The sequence below is a fragment of the Nymphaea colorata genome, chromosome 1 (assembly GCF_008831285.2).
Source record: "Nymphaea colorata isolate Beijing-Zhang1983 chromosome 1, ASM883128v2, whole genome shotgun sequence".
Classification (NCBI taxonomy): domain Eukaryota; kingdom Viridiplantae; phylum Streptophyta; class Magnoliopsida; order Nymphaeales; family Nymphaeaceae; genus Nymphaea; species Nymphaea colorata.
The window spans coordinates 41673342-41692012 of NC_045138.2; the positions used below are offsets into that span (position 1 = coordinate 41673342).

Here is an 18671-nt window from a genome sequence, read left to right on the forward strand (position 1 = left end):
GAGATAAGTAGCTCTGATCCATTGTGCAAAGAGAGAGTTATTATTAAAGGAAGATCAAAGTCTACTCACTAAGAGGGAAACGTTGACTTCCTCAAGAAGGCGTAGACCAATACCACCTTCCGCCTTGGGCTTGCACAAAGTATGCTAGGCTATTTGGTGGATGTGCCAGTTAACCTCAGTATCAGCCCACAGGAATCCGGTCATGCATCGCTCCAGCTTTTTAAGTACTTCGTTCGGAAGAGAGAAAGCTTGCATCCAAAAATTGCCCATGGAGCTAAGGTTATGGGTGATGAGGCAAGCACGTCCTGCATAGGATAGAAGTTGGGTTTTCCAAGGTGCCAACTTCTTCTTGAATTTAGCAATCAACCCTGCGCAAAGGTTCGCACTTAAGTTTCCCGTAAAGAGAGGGACACCCAAGTAATCCAAAGGTAGCTTAGCCACCTGCCAGCCTCCAATGTTGGCCAACCTTTGCTTAAGGGGAGTATCAACGTTGAAAGTGAAAAGCGAAGACTTGGAGTTGTTGATAATGAAACCTATTCTTTCTTCAAGTTGGCTCAGGACCCTCTTGATATTGGTTATCGATTTAACTGAAGCAACACTGAAGAGGAGGAGATCATCAGCAAATATTAAGCAGTGAACATCAGGAATGGCTCTAACTGAGTAGGGTAGGCGAATGGCCCCCTTCATAATTTGTCCCTTAAGATATCTGACTGCCATTTCCATTACAAGTATGAAAAGGTAGGGAGACATCAGATCACCTTGCCTAACACCCCTCGCAGCTGTGAAGTTTCTCCCAGCGTCACCATTAATCAACACTGTATAGGAGACAGAGGAGACACAAAGCATGATTTTTTCCACCCAGAACGGGTGAAATCCCAGATAAAGGAGGCTATTATGCATGAACCTCCAAGACACTCTATCCTACGCTTTAGAGATAGCGAGTTTGAGACAGGCTACGGCTTCTTTCCTGCTATCAAAAAGGTGAACCAACTCATTGGCCATGGCAATCTGATCGTGGATCACCCTAGATTTGACAAAGGCCCCTTGAGTTATCCCGATCAAGCGAGGAAGGATGTTCTTCATGCACTGCACCATTACTTTAGCAATCACTTTGTAAAGACTATTGCATAGGGCAATGGGTCTATAATCTTCGATCCGATGAGCTCCTCTTTTCTTAGGGTTGAACATCAAGTAGGTCTTGTTCAAGCTACGCACCAACTTCCCTGTTTTAAAAAAATTGTCCACCACTCTCCAAATATCTTGGCCAATCTCCTCCCACATGATTTGATAAAAAAAGTTTGGGAAACCATCAGGCCCCGGAGCACTGTCCTTGTCCAGAGACATAACAGCTTCCTTGACCTCCGCATAGGTGGCTGGTCCCAAGAGGGAGGCGTTCTCTTCCGTAGAGACAAATTCTCCCTGCCCGATGTCACTAGGGATATCACCATTAGCCGAAGTTTCATTAAGGAAACTTTCAAAATGGCTGCTAGCTGCTTCCAGCATGCTATTGATAGAAGAGAAAGTTTGCTCAGCAATGCGGTTCTTTCTAGATCTATTGTTGGCAATGGTTTGGAAGAATCGCATGTTTTTGTCCCCATCTGATAACCACTAGACTCTCGACTTTTCCTTCCACATGATTTCTTCCAGGTGTAAAACCTTTTCCAGCTCTCTCTTGATGGATTCCTCTTCCCTCGTTGCCCACCCATCCCCAGCCTCACTATTTGCTTGGGCTTGCCTGAGACGACTTTGAAGTGACTTTATGTTGTCCTCAATACGGCCAAAAGAATTTTTGTTCCAGTATATAAGGCTGCGCTTCACCACCTCAAGTTTTCGAAGGACCCGCAACATAGGACACCCCTGCACCTCAGCCCCCACGCTTCACTGATAACCTGGCGACCTTTCCTGGTCAACATCCAGGGTTTTAAGACTCTGAACCGTCTAGTGTTCCTATTCTGCCAAAGAGGGTTGTCCATCTTCACCATGATCACCTTATGGTCTGAAGTGGCTCTGGGGGCCGTAGAAAGAGTACAAACAACATTTGTCTGTCTTTCCCAAGCAGAATTAGTGAAACCCCAGTCAAGTTTGCAAAAAATCCTATCTTTACCCTAGTGTCTATTGGACCAGGTGTAGTTACTTTGGTTATCACATAGTTCGTTTAGATTGGAAGATAGTACGAATCTGTTAAAATCAGAACAAGCTTGAACATTCGAGGGCTTACCTGTTTTGTTGAGGCAGTTACGCATAGCATTAAAGTCCCCATAGATCAAAGTAGGAATGTCTTGAGCATTGAGAAAAAATGCCAACTCAGCAAAGCTATTACGACGAAGAAGGGGGTTGTTTGGCATGTAAACAGCTACTATCCGAAAAATCTGCATCACATTAGCAAAAGAGAAAAAACCGGCCAACCACCATTGGTTTTTAACCCAACCATGGTTGTGAGCATGCACCTGGTTCCAAAGGCCAAAAATACGAGCACGCCTCTCCTCCCCATCTTCATTCCTCTGCACCCCTTCCATGTTTAAGCGGCTGGCAATACTCCTAATAACCACCTCCTTAACTTGCGCATCAAGTAGAAAGCAAATCCAAGGCCTTTCAGACTTACAAAGATTAACGAGGTCTTGTTGGGCTGCCGGCCGTGCAGCCCCCCTCATGTTCCAACAAGCGAGTTTCATCGGCGCATCGCCGACTTCGCTCCATCCCCCCCATCCATAGCCTCTTCCATTTCCCCTGGCTGTTTGCCCTTGGCCTTTTCATCTAAAACACGACTTATCTCCTTAATTAAGTCATATCTTTCTTTTCTTCTCTTTCGTCCAACCTTGATCCATTCATTTTCTCCTTCCCCTAGCTTAGGATTGTCTACTGGGGGAGTGCTGAGTTGATCATTCATATATATGCTTTGCAAATTTACCTTATATCTTTGATGACTTTATTTTTCTCCCTTTTGCCTCTAAAACTACAGAACTACATGGTCATAAAAAAATTTGATGTGAAGATCACTAGATCAAGGTTACTTTTTAATATTTTTCTTTAAATATAGTTCTTGATACTGTCTTCATATATATATATATATATATATATATATATATATATATATATATATATATATATATATATATATATATATATATATATATAGTGTTTTGATTTGATGATTACCAGATCAGTGAGAAGGTTGATGACGAACCTGTTATAATTTTCAAGAATGATGTATTCTATAATTGGGGTAGGTACAGAGCCCGTTTGTACATTGAATTTGTGATGTCCCAATGGGTTGAGTAGATTTTGGTATTATTTTGATTATTGGACTTTGTCTTGGCTGACAATTGGCTACCTTTGCTTCTGGGTATTTTTGTTTCTTTTATATTGATTGTGACTCTCCCTCTCTTTCTCTCTATGCAGTAGCAGAAAACGGACATTGAGTATATTTTCTGCCAAATTCTTCGAAAGCCATGTATGCTGCCACCTTTGTATTCCATTTATAATTGTTATGACAAATTGGATTCCAAATGAGAAACAAGTGAGTGACGATGATGCACTATGTGCAGCAAGGGCAGTTCATTCCTCAAAAACATGGGCATGTTTTTGTATGAACTTGCAGTGATTAGTTAAGTAAAGTTGATAAGTTTTGCATGTGAGGTATGTCAAAGATGGAGACAAAATTTTTTGCTTATTTGCCTCCATGTGATTCTCTTTCTATTCTTGTGGTGTGGGAGAGGTTGCTATCCAGATTGTATGTTATACTATTGAGGTTTGTCAGTGCACACTTGTCAAGTAAAGTTGTTAACCATTTTTCATCACTTTTAACTAGGCACAATTTCCCTAACTTCTGCTTTCTTAGGGACTTCTCATGTTTTATGTCACAATATTTTTTAAGGAGAGATACCATGAGTTTTTTATGGTTGAATAATGACAAATGGTCGAAGCTTTGACTGTTGTCCTCTTTAAAATCTATACATATGTACTGGCCTCTATTTCCTGGAATTATGACCTTAATCATCAATCCCCCTGCCCTTGACTCAGTGAAACTATTGTCGAGTTTCATTATGTTATATGATGTTTATTTTATTGTAGTTTCTTCTTTTTGTCATTTTTGTACGCTTGTTATTTGTAGTCATTGGGCGGTTTGGTGATCAAGCCTCCAAGAGTTCATATAGGGAGTTTATGAAAGGCTTCATTGTAATATGCCCTTATGTTTATAACCATTTATTTCACTTGATCGTAGCATTCTTCTGCTTTTATATGTCAAGAAGTCAACACAGGCTGTCTGCAATTGCCAAGCATAGTCCAAATATGGTTTTGTATTTTATAATTGTCATACTATTTTCCATTTAACTAGTTAACAAGCTTTATTAAGCTCATTTAAATGAGCTTGACGAGCTGAGCCATAGTTTTTTTTTTCAAATCTTAAATGAGTCAAGCTTGACATTGTGCCTCATGCACGAACCCAACATTGTACTATCAAGTCAAGCTTGAGCCATTCTACGGAGCTTGACTTGAGATTTTATGAGTCGAGCCGAGCTCGACCTTGGCTAGCTCGAGATCAACTCGTCATGTTCAGCCCCACTTTTTACTTATGAAATCTAAAACATCTAATGACATGTAACTAGGATGGAAATCCTCTCCCTTTCTCAAAGAAAGTGATGTTTTACAGAACTGGTGGGTTTGGGGTAGAAGAGCAAACTCTATGAACTTTCCCATAAATGATGGCTCTTCTACTGAAAAGAAACAAACTAAAGGACACAAGTTCCCAATAAATATAAGGTTGATAGTGACAAGGTTGCCGATCCCTGGTAAATCTAGGTTTTCTAATGATTGAAAAACTGTAAACAGTTGGAGAAAACTTCCCTTTCCTTGAAAAGAAGTTCATAATAAACTAGCTTGAGCGGCACATTTTAAGAAATCATTAAATAGAAAGGATAATCAAAGTATGGTTATGAAGTGGTGAACTGTTAGATTCCCCAACAAATAGTCTTCTATACAAAGTTTAACTAGCCATGAGCCTTTGATAGACCTAGAATTACATATTATTATGACAACAATTTTGTATACAATAACATCTTAAGAAGTGAGTTCCCCTCAAACTATTCCATAAGTATTGGATCTTATGATAGGTAAATCATATGAAAAGCAAACTCACTTGCATTTCCAAAAAAATGTATGGTTTCTTTATGATGAACTAAAAAGATTTTTAGTTGCTAAGGTGGGAGAGTTTCTTCCATAGATGATCTCCTAGTCAACTAGAAGACTACTTTCAAAAAGAAAGTTTGAAATTAGATTGAAGATTGCTTTAAAATCACTAGTTCAACAACTAGATACGAATTTGCATGAAAAAGCAAGTCAAAACAAAGGACAAATTTTCTGGAATTCTTCCTTAGACTTAGGGTTCCTTGTGGAAAAAAAGCCAACATAACAAATAACTGTAGCCATAAAGTACTTAATAAATAAATGTTGTTTAAGGCCTACTTACATTTGTTAATCCCTCACGCATTGGATCACCACTTTTCTTTACCAATCATCTAAGCAAACTAAAGCTTCCATAGTCCTCAGCACCAATGAACTTTGATTGTCATTAAGAATTTGACCTCGTACCGTAAGCTCTTGCTGAAGCAACTAAAGTAATTGGAGTTGACAACATATCATGTATCATTTATTAAAATGTTGGATCATTGGATTCCTTATCTTTCTATCATTTCAAAATATTAAAGGAATCATCACCGTCGTCGTCTTTATCATGCTTAATCAACTTATATTCCAATTGTATGTTGAGCATGCTTAATCAACTTATATTTCAATTGTATGTTGAGCTTGGACTTGGAAACAAGAAAAGAAATATTCTCAACTTCATCAAGAACTTAAAAAATAACTTAAATGCACCATGTACCATATCGGCCTCTATTGGAAACATTATGTCTATTAGAAGAACTATTTATTATAATATAAGTAAAATTAGACCTATCACTGCATTTTGAGTTTCATTTCTTTTAACATAATTCTCATAAACCTCTTGCAATATACTTTTTATCATTTTTACTTGTTTTTCCTTTCTTCTTTTGATTGACAAGTTTTTTAATTCTAGTTGTAGATCCAATATAGATGCAATTGCCATTAAAAGTTACTTATTTTCTAATATTTATCAAAAATTCCCTTCATTTTTTCTTTTCATTTTTTTCATATGCGTGTCTTTTTTGTCAACATTTTCCTACTATACTTCTTGAATTTTCTAAATTTCAAGAAAAAAACAAGTTTGTTGTAAATAATTAGACTAAGAGAACATGACAGAGATATCATGGAAAACCTAAAGAAAATCAAATATCTGGGAAAGCCCTATCATTAGGTCAAAGCAGCCATATAAAACATTTTTGTATGCAAACAGAGTTTCCAAACATAAAATATATAGAATTTCATTGAGTAAAGTGTTTATACAAACTTCCTTGTAATTGAAATTTTCGATTCTTTTGTTGAAGCTGTAAAACTGTGAGTTTTGATAGTAAAAGTTTGAGATAATTGCATCTACAAAAGTAACGATTTCATCTGTAATGGCATTAACTCAACTTGCACCATCAAATTCGAAGTCTCTGCTCAACATCACATAAGAAAAAATTTACCTTCATAACGTAAGTTTATGTCACTCTTTTTTATATTCCATTTTAATTTTCTTACAAGAACATCATTTGAAGTAGCATTATCGACTGTAATAGATATTATTTTTCTTTGAATTTTTCATCTTAGGATGTTTAACAATTGCAGTTGCTAAAACTTTTCCAGTATGAGGTAGCTCAACTTCAGTAAAATTCAGGATACGTTGTTGCATTATATTCTCCATTTTCTATCAATAAAATGAGTAATGTACTAACATATACCCAAGTTCTCGACTTGAAGGCTACATATCTGTAGTCAAAGCACTTTCATCAACATCCTTCGTAACATTTTTCAGTTTTTTTTTTGTTTTCATAAAATCTCATTACATCTCTCCAAATAGTTACATTTGAAGTTGGCACCCGCCTAAGAAAACCAAGCATAAGAAGAAATTTAAGTCAACAATTATCAGTTACAAAAAATGCATGTTCTTTAATTACTACTACCTTTGCAATAACCACTCTTATTGACTACATGTTAATGTTGAAGCTCATCTTCTTCAGCTTTTTTGTAACAATTGAAGTCTCACTCAAACTAAAACTTAAAACCCATTGTTTTTTGTCTACAAAACACTACACAGATTAATGAATGGGAAGCTAGTCAGCCTTGTATGAGGGCAGAAGTTGCAGATGAAAGGGTAAAAGAACTTGAAACAATACTTTATTGAAGCAAGAGAATTCACCTTTGAAACAACAACTCAAGTGTCTAACAATTTGTCGCTTTATGTACCTTACAATATATGATCTTTTATGTAACTAAGCTCTTACAACACTAATTGACAATGTCTTTCATTACTGATTGTGTAGGTTGCGAAATACAAGTTGATCAAACAATGGATGGATGTATACACTTGATGTATGTTTTCAATTAATTTTGACATATAAAAATTGCAATTATGATTAGATTAACCTAAAAATGATATTGCCAATACAAGGGTGGCATGTCCTACAATATTTATATTTTATTATATTTAATGTTTTTGTTATTTTAAATTTTTAAACATATACACAGACAGTTGAATCCAACCCCCAAATTGTTTAATTGGTTGAATGATGACAATTACATTTACTTTGTTGACCAACAATCAACCTAATCAGCAAACTGGCGAAGACTCAAAAAAGAAAAGGCGCAGACGCATGAGCATTTTCTTTATGTTTGGATAGAGAGAAAGAGAGGGAAAAGGGAAGGAAATGGAAAGGAGAGAGAAATGAAGGGCAAGAAAAATGATTAATGTACATACTTGTTTGGATAAAAAGGAAAGGAAAGGAAATAAAAATAAATTATGAAAAACACCTTTTTACCTGTAGTTTAATGTTTGTTTTATTTATTCTTGTTTATTCCAACCCCGAAATTGTTAATGAAAACAGTTAAACCGGCGAAGACTCAACTAGAGAAACTAGAGAGAGGCAGGCGCGAGAGCATTTATTTGGATTAAAAAAATGCCACGGAAGAGGACCAAGGGGGCGAGCCTGATTTATTAAGCTCTTAATAAGAGGCTTATGGAGGGAGAGCAAGCAACATCATCACCACACAGCCAGCAGCCGAAGTCGCAGGTAGGTGACGTGTTTCGCCTCCCTCCCCACGATCCCTTCGACGTTACTTACGCACTCGTTGCGTTACAAACTAAATCTCACGCGACAGAAAGAAGAAAACAGAGAAAAAACGGACATTTTATTCCAGCCGCCATGCACTTTTTATTAAATACCGAAAAGGATATTTGGCGTCAACCCAATTGCCATCTCTTCTGTGGGAGAGAGAGAGCAGGGAGAGGCCAACGTCTTCGGTTCTTCTTCTTCCTCTTTTGAAGAGCTTCTTTTAAGAGCTTCTTTTAACTCCTCACTTTTGGTTTTCCTTCTTAAAGACCCCAAAAGGAAAAGAAAGGCCGGAGAAGAAGGGGCTGTTTTGGAGTTGCACCTGAGATGCAGTGGTGAGAAAATTTTGTCAGGCGGAAGCATGGCAGATGTTTCGGTTGGGGCGCTCGTCCCCTCCGTGACCAACAATGGGCAGGGGAGGATGGGGTTCTCTGAGAAGGATAGCGCCACCGAGAGCAGCGGTGGTGCCGGCAATTTCAGTGGCAGCAACGAAAACAACAACGTGGGGAGTGATGGTAACTTGGCCCGCGGGATTGGGGTGGAGCTGGACAAGGACTTCCTATGCCCGATTTGCATGCAGATCATCAAGGACGCCTTCCTGACTTCCTGTGGCCACACCTTCTGCTACATGTGTATCGTCACCCACCTCAACAACAAGAACGACTGCCCCTGTTGCGCCCACTACCTCACAAACAACCACCTCTTCCCCAATTTCCTCCTGAACAAGGTGTCCATCAGAATTCCCTCCCCATTTCTGCTTCTTTTTTCTTTTTGGTCTTTTTGTTTCCTTTTTGCTTTTCCTGTATGCAGTGGGAAATGTTCTACAATTGCCAAATTAGCTAATGGTTCTTTGAGACATGGTTCTTTGTCTCAACTTGAATGTGCCGCATGATTCTTCTTATGGTGTTGTTTTCCTTGTTCTCTTTGAAATTGGGTGAAATCGGGGACTCGACATTCCTTTTCCATAATCCCTCTTTCGAATCTTCCATGTCTCGGTAATGTGCGTGGAGCTTTCCTGGTTGGAAACAGAAGAATTTCGTGTCTAGTTCGGCAAATTTAGTTCCCCCGTGCTGCTTTATAAACACAATATAGGTACAATCGGGAAAGGGGTGGATGATTAGCTAGTTCAGAAGGCAAGCCTCATTTTGAAAAGCGGCAAATTGACCATTCTAGGATTGCCATCTTCAGAGCCTAATCGATATCGAAACTCTAATCAGCAGTGCAAAATGAGGAAGAGATGGGGAAAGAAGGGTTCAGAATGATGGATTTAACGGGTTTTCAAAGGGAGGTGCTTGCCTGTCTAGAACATGTTCTTCTGATTTAATAAGGCTACATTATGACTTAAAATTGAGTACCAAATGCAGAACGAGCATACATATCATAATTTCAGACAGGATCTCCTTTTCTCTCCTGAAGCCAGTGCATAGTTCTTGTGCATCCTATCTGGTTTCGTCCATTTTTCCCCTTAGCGTTGCCATTCCATCTCTAGCAGAGCCTATATCGTGACATGCTTTAGTCGAGAAACTTAGATACTTTTTAGCTGTGGAGTTTGTCTCTGCCACTTAGCACGGATGACCTATCTCATATATCTGAAAGTGGGGGCATAAAAAGATTCTAGAATATTGATATCACAGGAATGAAGCCGCACAGAAAAAACTGAATTCTATTGACCAAGAAAAATGCTGCAAAACAGGCACTAGAGCCCTTAACAAAAGCATGGATGGGACAACATTCCCTTTTTGTATAATAGACGATACAACAAGGAGATAAATGAGCTAGCTCCAACGGCTAGAAAACTAGTCGTTGTTAGCTGTTACTATCCAATGGCTACATCAGTCTAGGTGAACACTGAACAGCCATTTGAAACAAAGAAAAGCAAAAATAAAAAGACAGTGAAAAAAATCCATAAAGAACAAAGAAGAAGCGCCCCCCCCCCCTTCCCACACACACACACACATATATATGTATATATCTGCATAAACAGTTAATATATCGTACCTAACATTATGATATATGATAGTATCATAGTCACAAAAAAAAACTTTCTCGCATTTTAGATTGTGAGGTTTTTTTTCGGGTATAATACGGCAAGCTTGAAAAAAAGGAAAAAATATGCAGAAAATATGGTAAATATTTAAAAATAAAAAAAACTGAAAATGAGGGAGAAATAAAATAAGTAAGAAACAAACAATACAAACATAAAAAAATAAGTAGATTTGCAATAAATAAAAATTAGAAAATGAAAAAAAGTTTGACATTAAAAAAAACTTGAAAGAAATGAATAAAATGAAAAAACAGAAACAAAAGGAATAAATCGTTTTTTTGGTCATTTTTTTCTTGTTTTTCTCATTTTAATATTTTTTTTCAAAAAAACGGCATGCTTTTCAAGTTTTAAATGGCTAATTTATCAGTCACATTTTTTCGGCATTAAAAAAAAAGTGTTTTTTTTTTTGTTGAAAAAATGCGTTTTTTGTGACTATGGGTAACATATATAAATACATATAAGAGATTACATACATGAGCTTTTAACGTCCCTCTTCAAACATATGATCTAACAACCGAAATTTTGTTAAGTAAAAACTAAAATCTGGCACAAACAAGGGTTTGGTGAAGAAGTCTCAAAGTTGATAGTCAAAAGATGGAAAAGCTAGATCAATGGTCTTCCGAAGGTATTCTTCTTGAACATAGTGGCAATCCATTCGATATGGTTTGTTCTTTCATAAAATGTGTGGTTGCTTGCAATGTAGATAGTACTTTTGTTATCACAACATAATTTGGTGCTATGTCACATAGGTATGGGTACTGGTATGGGTACACAATTTTTCAAAAGACTTGGGTGCCGGGGTATTTTTGTATATATATATATATAAATTAACAAGAAAGAAAAACTTAGGAAATATATATCAACATAAACAAATAAACAACATAGAAAATATATATCAACGGCTCTAGCAGCAGTATGTTTAAGAAACCTATGAAAAACTTTAAGCCTATGGACAATCGAGCAACGTCCTAGACAGTCAAATATGAACATCAGTTGAATTTTCACATCCAAAACATGGCTCAGCATTGTGGAACTGGAAACTAAGCGCTAAATGCTGAACTGAAATGGTTCAGTTACAGAAAATGCAAGATTTAGGCACCAATTACAGAAAATACTGGAATGGCCTCAGCATCGTGAAGCATGGTTGCATACAAATGTAAAAGAGAAAGGATAGACATTATGATTTTTGAAGAAGAAAAAGAATGTTAAAAATGACAAACCAATAGCAGAAGAAAAACAAAAATACTCTCCTAAGAACAAGAATAAAAAGAAAAACAGTTGATGCAGGAAGGTCGTCGGAGGTCGTTGGAGGTTTTTTGAGGTTATTGGAAGTCGTTGGAGGTCTCCAGAAGAAATATCGCCCAAATCAGTCAACGTTCACCCAAATCGTTTCCAACGGAGATCGCTGGAGTTTTTCGTCTGTAAACAGCGGCTGAGAAGAACAAAACAGAGCCCTCGACTTTGTTTCTATGTTTTCGAAAGGAAATACAAAAAGACCCCTAATTTTTCAGATGAAAATGGACTCGGTCAATGTTGACCGAGTCTGTTTTTGAATGGACATGGACCCGGTGCGTGCTGACCCATCTCCGGCCGTGTCCAATGGCATACCCGTACCCATACCGGTGTCGCACCTGACTAGTACAGGTACTCCTTCAAAATTGACGTACCCATGTTACACAGGTTTGGTGGCTTCTGTTTAAGTGAACTCCCATGTCCTTCAATAGACTTTTTAACCACACAATGGTAGAGGTGGTCATAGCTTGATACTGTGCTTCAGTTGATGAAAGAGAGAATTTATTTGGCTTCCTACACCTCTAAGGGGATTAAAGAACCACTTAGAAAAAGACAAAAATCAGTGGTAGAGTGCCTATTATCAGGATCACCTCCCCAATCAGCATAAGTCTAAGCAATTAAATTCAAATCAGATGTGGAGGATAAGAAGAGTCCTTTAGAAATGGTGTTTTTGATGTGGCGAACAATCTTCATTGCAGCTCCCATGTGTACTGGTGTAGGCTTTCGCTGAAATTGGCTTATAACATGTATTGCATTTGGATATGTCTGGTCTGGTGATGAAAAAATATGTTAAAAGCTCCAACTAGATGACGAAATGGTGTAGGACTTTCTAAGATTTCCCCATGATCCATTTTATCTTCACTCTCAAGGCTTCAGGATCCTCATGTGCAATTTTACATGAATTGTTAAGCTAATGGTTGTCTTGCTTATAGTGGATGGTACTTTTAGTGATATGAAATTTGAGTTCATATAGTAGTTGGGGTAACTGACAATCATCGAGGCTGTTGTCAGACATTTTCAGAGGAAAAACTTGATAATGAAGTGTAAATGTATCCCCTGAATTTCCTACTTGCACACTTCTGCATGGATGATCTAGGAGAGTGCAAGTACTTGAGTGCCAAGAGATCTTTCTTCTGGGTCCTTTGTTGATTATTTTACATCATGTCTTTCCTCTGCATCAGTAAAGTTAGTAAAATGATGAGAGACAGATATAGCGGTCATAAGAAAAAGGTGGCATCGTCTGTTTGTTACTTGGTTGGATCTTTGGCTGTAGCTTTTTTGAAGAATTATGGTACTCCTTGATAAGATGTTGGATCTAATATGATCCAGATCCAACACGTCCAACTATTGTCTAATCACATTTATCTAAGCAGGGCCATGATTGTGATTTCTGTAATTGTTTCATTCTAAACTCTAGATTATTGTGTTTGCTTCACTTTAGACTCTAGATTATTGTGATTGCTTCATTCTAAATTCTTATAAATTGTGTAGAAGGATCGTTATATAAATGGGCTGCAGGAGAATGTAAAACCTCACCTCCCTTCCTCATTTCTCTTTTATTGTTCTCTCTCTTAACTTTTCCTTAGCTGAAACTGATCGTGCGTTATAGTTCGAAACCCAAAATCTATCATGGTATCAAAGCAAGGTTTGACTGGTTCTACCAAAGAGAATGCCTGAACTGACTTGAAATCTCCTAGTTGGTTTTCTCTTATACCCATTCCAACGTTCTTATATTTTTGTTAGTACTTAGTATATATCTATGTTGATAGATATATAAATTATCATGGATATTCTCTTCCAATCCAGTATGTCATCCAACTTCTACCACACCTTATTTCTGAAAAACTGAACCACTTCAACTGCCTTACCTGGAAAAGGCAGATCACTTCTTTCATAAGGAGTCAAGATCTCTATGGGCATCTTGATGGTTCCAATACAATTCCACCACAATTCATTCAACAAGATATTAAGAATGAGAGAGGGGAGTTAATTTCCACTAGGAAATTCCTAATCCTGAATTTGTAACATGGATGAAGTGAAATCAAAGTCTTGTTGCATAAACACTCTCTCAAGAAGTGTTGATTTCTTTCTAATGACTGTACAACAGGACAGTTATGGGTCAAACTTGCCGAAACTTATTCTCAGATTTCAGAGGCACGTATTCTATATTTGAAGAAGGAATTTCAAAGTCTTAGCAAAGGGTCAATGTCGACTATGGAATATTTGGGACGTGTTAAAGGGATAGCTGATTGGTTGGGAGTTGTTGGATACCTTGTTTCCGACAAAGAAAAAGTCCAACAGACTCTTAGCAGTCTTGGACTAGATTTTTATGCCTTCACTACTGCTTTTGAAGTTTTCCCTATTTTGCCCAACTTCAATGAACTTTAAGGTAAGCTGCGTCAACATGAAATGAACATGAAACAACTGATAGGAGGAACAAACCAAGGTAATGCTCACAATGTTTTAGTTATTGAAGCTGCTGCAGGTCATAGAAAAGGAAATGGGGTTCATCAAGGAGGCATGAATCGTGGGCACATTGGACACAATGGTCGAGGTATTCTGCCAACACCGAGTGTATTAGGAACATTTAAGACCAATACAACAAAGAAAGTGCCAATGTGTCTCCAATGTAACGAGGGTCACATCCAAGAATGTCAAACTCCCACCAGCCGAAGGATTTTCCTCTGTGTATGTCAAAGATCTTCTAACAAAGAAAACATTCGCTAAAGGGGAACAACAAGGAAATATGTATGTCTTCAAGGAAAGTTTTTATTTCTTAGTCCTCTTCAAGTGCAGCTCAATTGACATGCTTTCCTTCGAACGCACCTTCACAAATTCCAAGTTTTATTGTCTCCAATCAGATGTCAATAAGCCACATTTATGGCATGGTCGTATGGGACATTGTAGTCATAGGTTTCTAGAAAAATATGCATCAGATAATCTCATTCCAAAATCCAGTCTATCTTTTGATTCCTATGACAAAAAATGTTCTAGTTGCAAACTATGTAAGAGCCATATACTTCCTTTTCATAACATCAATAAAAGAGCTTCTAAACCTTTTAAGATTGTCTATTTTAATGTATGGGGGTCAGCTCCCATTGATTCCTTGTCTGGCTCCTGGTATTATGTTTTATTCATAGATTCTTATTCTCGATATACTTAGATTCACTTCATGAAACAAAAATCAAAAGTGTTTAGCATCTTTCGAGAATTTCATGCAATGATCCGAACACAGTTTTCGTCTAAGGTTGTGCATTTTCAGTGTGATGGAGGGGGAGAATATTATTTACATGACTTTATTAACTTTTTACGAGAAAATGGGATAACTCGACTGATTTCATGCCCATACACCCCACAACAAAATGGCGTAGCTGCACGGAAACATAGTCACATCGTGAAAAGTAGTATGAGTATGATGCATGATAGTAATACTCCTATTACTCTATGGACAGAGGCTTTTCACACTGCTGTACATATAATAAATCGTCTGCCCCATGATAGTTTTGGATTCAAAATCTCTTTACTTCATTCTTTTTGGTCGAAATCCAAACTACAATGATTTAAAGTTTTTTGGATGTGTGTGCTATGTTCACATTGACTCATCATTAAGAAATAAATTTCAAAATAAAGCAGTCTAGTGCAGGTTTGTTGATTATGTAGATGAATACACAGGTTTCATATGTTATGACCCTGTAACCAGATGCATCAAAGTATCAAGAAATGTTGTGTTTGATGAACACAACTTTAACATTTCTACTGAGAACTCTCAACCCGTGGAATCATATGTGTTAAGATTGTACGAATTGGATCGGGTTTGCCATCTTGCCCACAAGTCCACACATAATGGGCGGTGGCATACTTGTAAACACTTGTTTTCTCTATTTACTTATAACATAAATTAGGTTATATCAATGACAAGGAGGAAGGGCCACGGTTGCTGCCCTCTTTTCTTTTCTCTCTCTCTATTGCACGTGCAGTCATCTCCTCTTCTTCTTCTCCTCTCGCATCTATGAAAGATTCCATCCAGTGGTTTGACATTATACCTCAAAATCTTACATGGTATCAGAGCCAGGTTGTTGCCACTGAGATTGTCCGGTAAGAAGTTTTATTCTCTGCCCTAATTTCTGTTTTTTGCCCTAACCCTAAAATCTCTGCCCTAATTTCTGCCCTACTTTCTGTTTTTTTGCCCTAACTGTAAAATCTTTGACCTAACCCTAAAATCCTTGATTTCTGCCCTTGTTCTTGACGTCTGCCCTAATCTAAAATTCCCTGTTTTTCTGATTGCTTTTGTCTAACCTAGTACCTACCGTAAGCCTTCATCTTTATATGTATAGCCTCAAAATCAACCGTGGACCATCACAACCGCAATTCTTCCATATTGTCGTCCAGTTTTCTCTCTCAACTCATCTTCTAGAAGCTAAATCACACCAACTATTTGACTTGGAAACGTCAAATAGTCCCTTTCATGAAGAGTCACCGTCTCTATGGGCATCTCAATGGCACCACACCTGCACCACCCGAATGGATCATGCGAGAGGTGAAGAATGTTGCAGGGCAAATTCAAGAAACTGTTACTGAAATTAATCTTGAATATGAAACGTGAATGGCACATGATCAATCCCTTGTAGCATATATCACCTCCACACTATCAGAAGAGGTTCTGGCGGGCGTTGATGATGATCTTTCAGTACTTGAGTTGTGGAATGTACTCGCTACCACGTATTCTCAAATATTGAAAGCGGGATTTCTACAACTCAAGAGGCAATTTCAGGATATCAAGCGAGGAACACGTTCAGTTTTGGAATACATACATGAAATAAAAAATGTTAGTGACCAGCTTGCAATCATCGGACACCCAATTAGTGACAAGGATAAGGTACAATATGCTTTGAGTGGATTGAGGTCAGATTTTGATGTTTTCTGCGCTGCATTAGAGATATTATCTGTTCTTGCCTCTTTTGAAGACCTGAAAGCTGTAAGAATCTTCACAAAGTACTTGTCTCTCCGTATGCAAAACAGATATGTTGAGAAGAGAGGATGAAAGAAGACGATGGAGGAAAGGGAGCAGCCGGCTTAGCTTAGCCCTGCGTTCCTTAATCTTTTAATAAAAGAATAACCCTAATAGGGTACAACAGATTTGTACATAAAAAGATAAAAAATTACAAGAGAGCCACCGCCTAGTAACTTTAGGCGTGTGGATATAAGGAGAATGGATCGGGTCTAAACAGACCCGATCCCCATACGCTAACAGCTCCCCTCAAGTTGTGCATGAGATTTGATCATGCACAACTTGTTCTTCAAATCCCAAAAATGCTGCCCTGTGAGACCTTTGGTAAAAAGATCAGCTATCTGTTCATTGGTAGATATATAAGTAGGCAAGATCTCGGCTTCTTCAACCTTCTGTCGAATGAAATGTTGATCAATCTCTATATGTTTGGTGCGATTATGCAAAATGGGATTGAAAGCAATTTTTATCGCACTTTGATTGTCACATAGTAATGATGACCGAACAATAGGAAGATTGAGCTCTCCAAGTAAATGACGTAACCATGACGCTTCAGCCGTCCCTGCAGCCATTGCTCTATATTCTGCCTCAGTGCTAGATCGTGCAACAGCACGCTGCTTCTTACTGCTCCAACAAATGAGATTAGAATCAAGAAAGAGACAGAAACCTGAAACTGATCGTCGGTCATCGGGATCGCCTGCCCAGTCGGCATCAGTATATGTATATATGCTATGTCCAAGAGAAACATTGGAACATTTGGTGTAGACTAGTCCATCTCCAAGAGTAGCTTTGAGATACCGTAGGATCCGCTTAGCAGCATCCATATGTCCTTCAGTGGGTGCATGCATGAACTGAGAAATCTGATTTACAGCATATATTATGTCTGGGCGAGTAAAGGTAAGGTATTGTAACATACCAACAATGCTGCGATAGAATGTGGGATTGGAATATGCAGCAGTTCCATCAGATGCAGTCAATTTAGTATTCAAAACACTGGGGGTAGTGATGGGTTTGCAATTAGTCATACCTGCCCTATCCAAAACATCAAGGGTATACTTGTGCTGTGTAAGAGTCAAACTATCATTTGTCCTGTCAAGTTCGACACCCAAAAAATATCGTAGTTCTCCCAGATCCTTCATCTTGAACTCTTGCTTCAACATACATTTAACATAAGATATATGTGAAGAAGAATTCCCAGTTATAACAATATCATCAACATAGATAAGTAACCAGGTGATAGCTTCTCCAGTGCGATAGATAAACAAAGAGTGATCGAGAGAGCTTCGGAGAAAACCAATTTGTTGTATGTGATGAGAAAAACGATCAAACCATGACCTAGAAGCTTGCTTCAACCCATATAGAGACTTGTGTAATTTGCAAACCCATTTTTGAGAATCATGAGTAGTGTAGCCGGGAGGTTGCTCCATGTATACCTCTTCCTTAAGAATTCCATGAAGAAAAGCATTTTTGACATCTAACTGATAGAGAGGCCATCCATACGAGACTGCAAGAGAAATAATGACACGGATTGTTCCCATCTTGATGACTGGACTGAATGTTTCATCATAATCTTCCCCATATTGCTGAGTGAAACCGCGCGCCACAAGTCGTGCTTTATACCGATCAATGCTACCATCTGGTTTATATTTCAGTTTATAAACCCATTTGGATCCCACAACATTCTTATCAGCTGGACGAGGGACAATCTGCCAAGTCTGACATTCATGCAAAGCTGCCATTTCCTCATTCATAGCTTCAACCCAACATTTTTCCTTACTCGCATTGTGATAAGATGTTGGTTCCACCTTTTTGCTGACTTCTGTCATAAACAGCTGAAAATCCAAAGAAAAACTGTTATAGCTCACCCATCTATCAATAGGATGTCGCACGCGTTGTGATTGGCGTGGAACTGCAGTAGGAACTGATCGCCTAGAATACACCAGGCCTGAGAACCGATTATGCATAGGTGGCTCACTGGGCTGAGAAGATGAAGGCATGCTGTCCAAGGAAGTAGTGCTGCTCAAGGAACTACTTACAGATGTCTCGGGCTCATTAACAACTTGCTCATTGTGCTCAGTCAACATTGCTGCCCCTTGTCTTA

The 18671-nt window shown here is 38.1% G+C and overlaps 1 protein-coding gene across 1 annotated transcript in view; it reads left to right on the forward strand.

The window, feature by feature from the left end:
- Positions 1-8336: 8336 nt before the first annotated feature.
- The window catches only part of LOC116254614 (E3 ubiquitin-protein ligase COP1), a 57758-nt gene continuing 47423 nt past the window's right edge, over positions 8337-18671 (forward strand). The window contains exon 1 of the mRNA XM_031630116.2: positions 8337-8955. Within this exon, the coding sequence (XP_031485976.1) occupies positions 8590-8955 (366 nt within the window). The 5' untranslated portion in view covers positions 8337-8589. The remainder of the gene's footprint in view (positions 8956-18671) is intronic.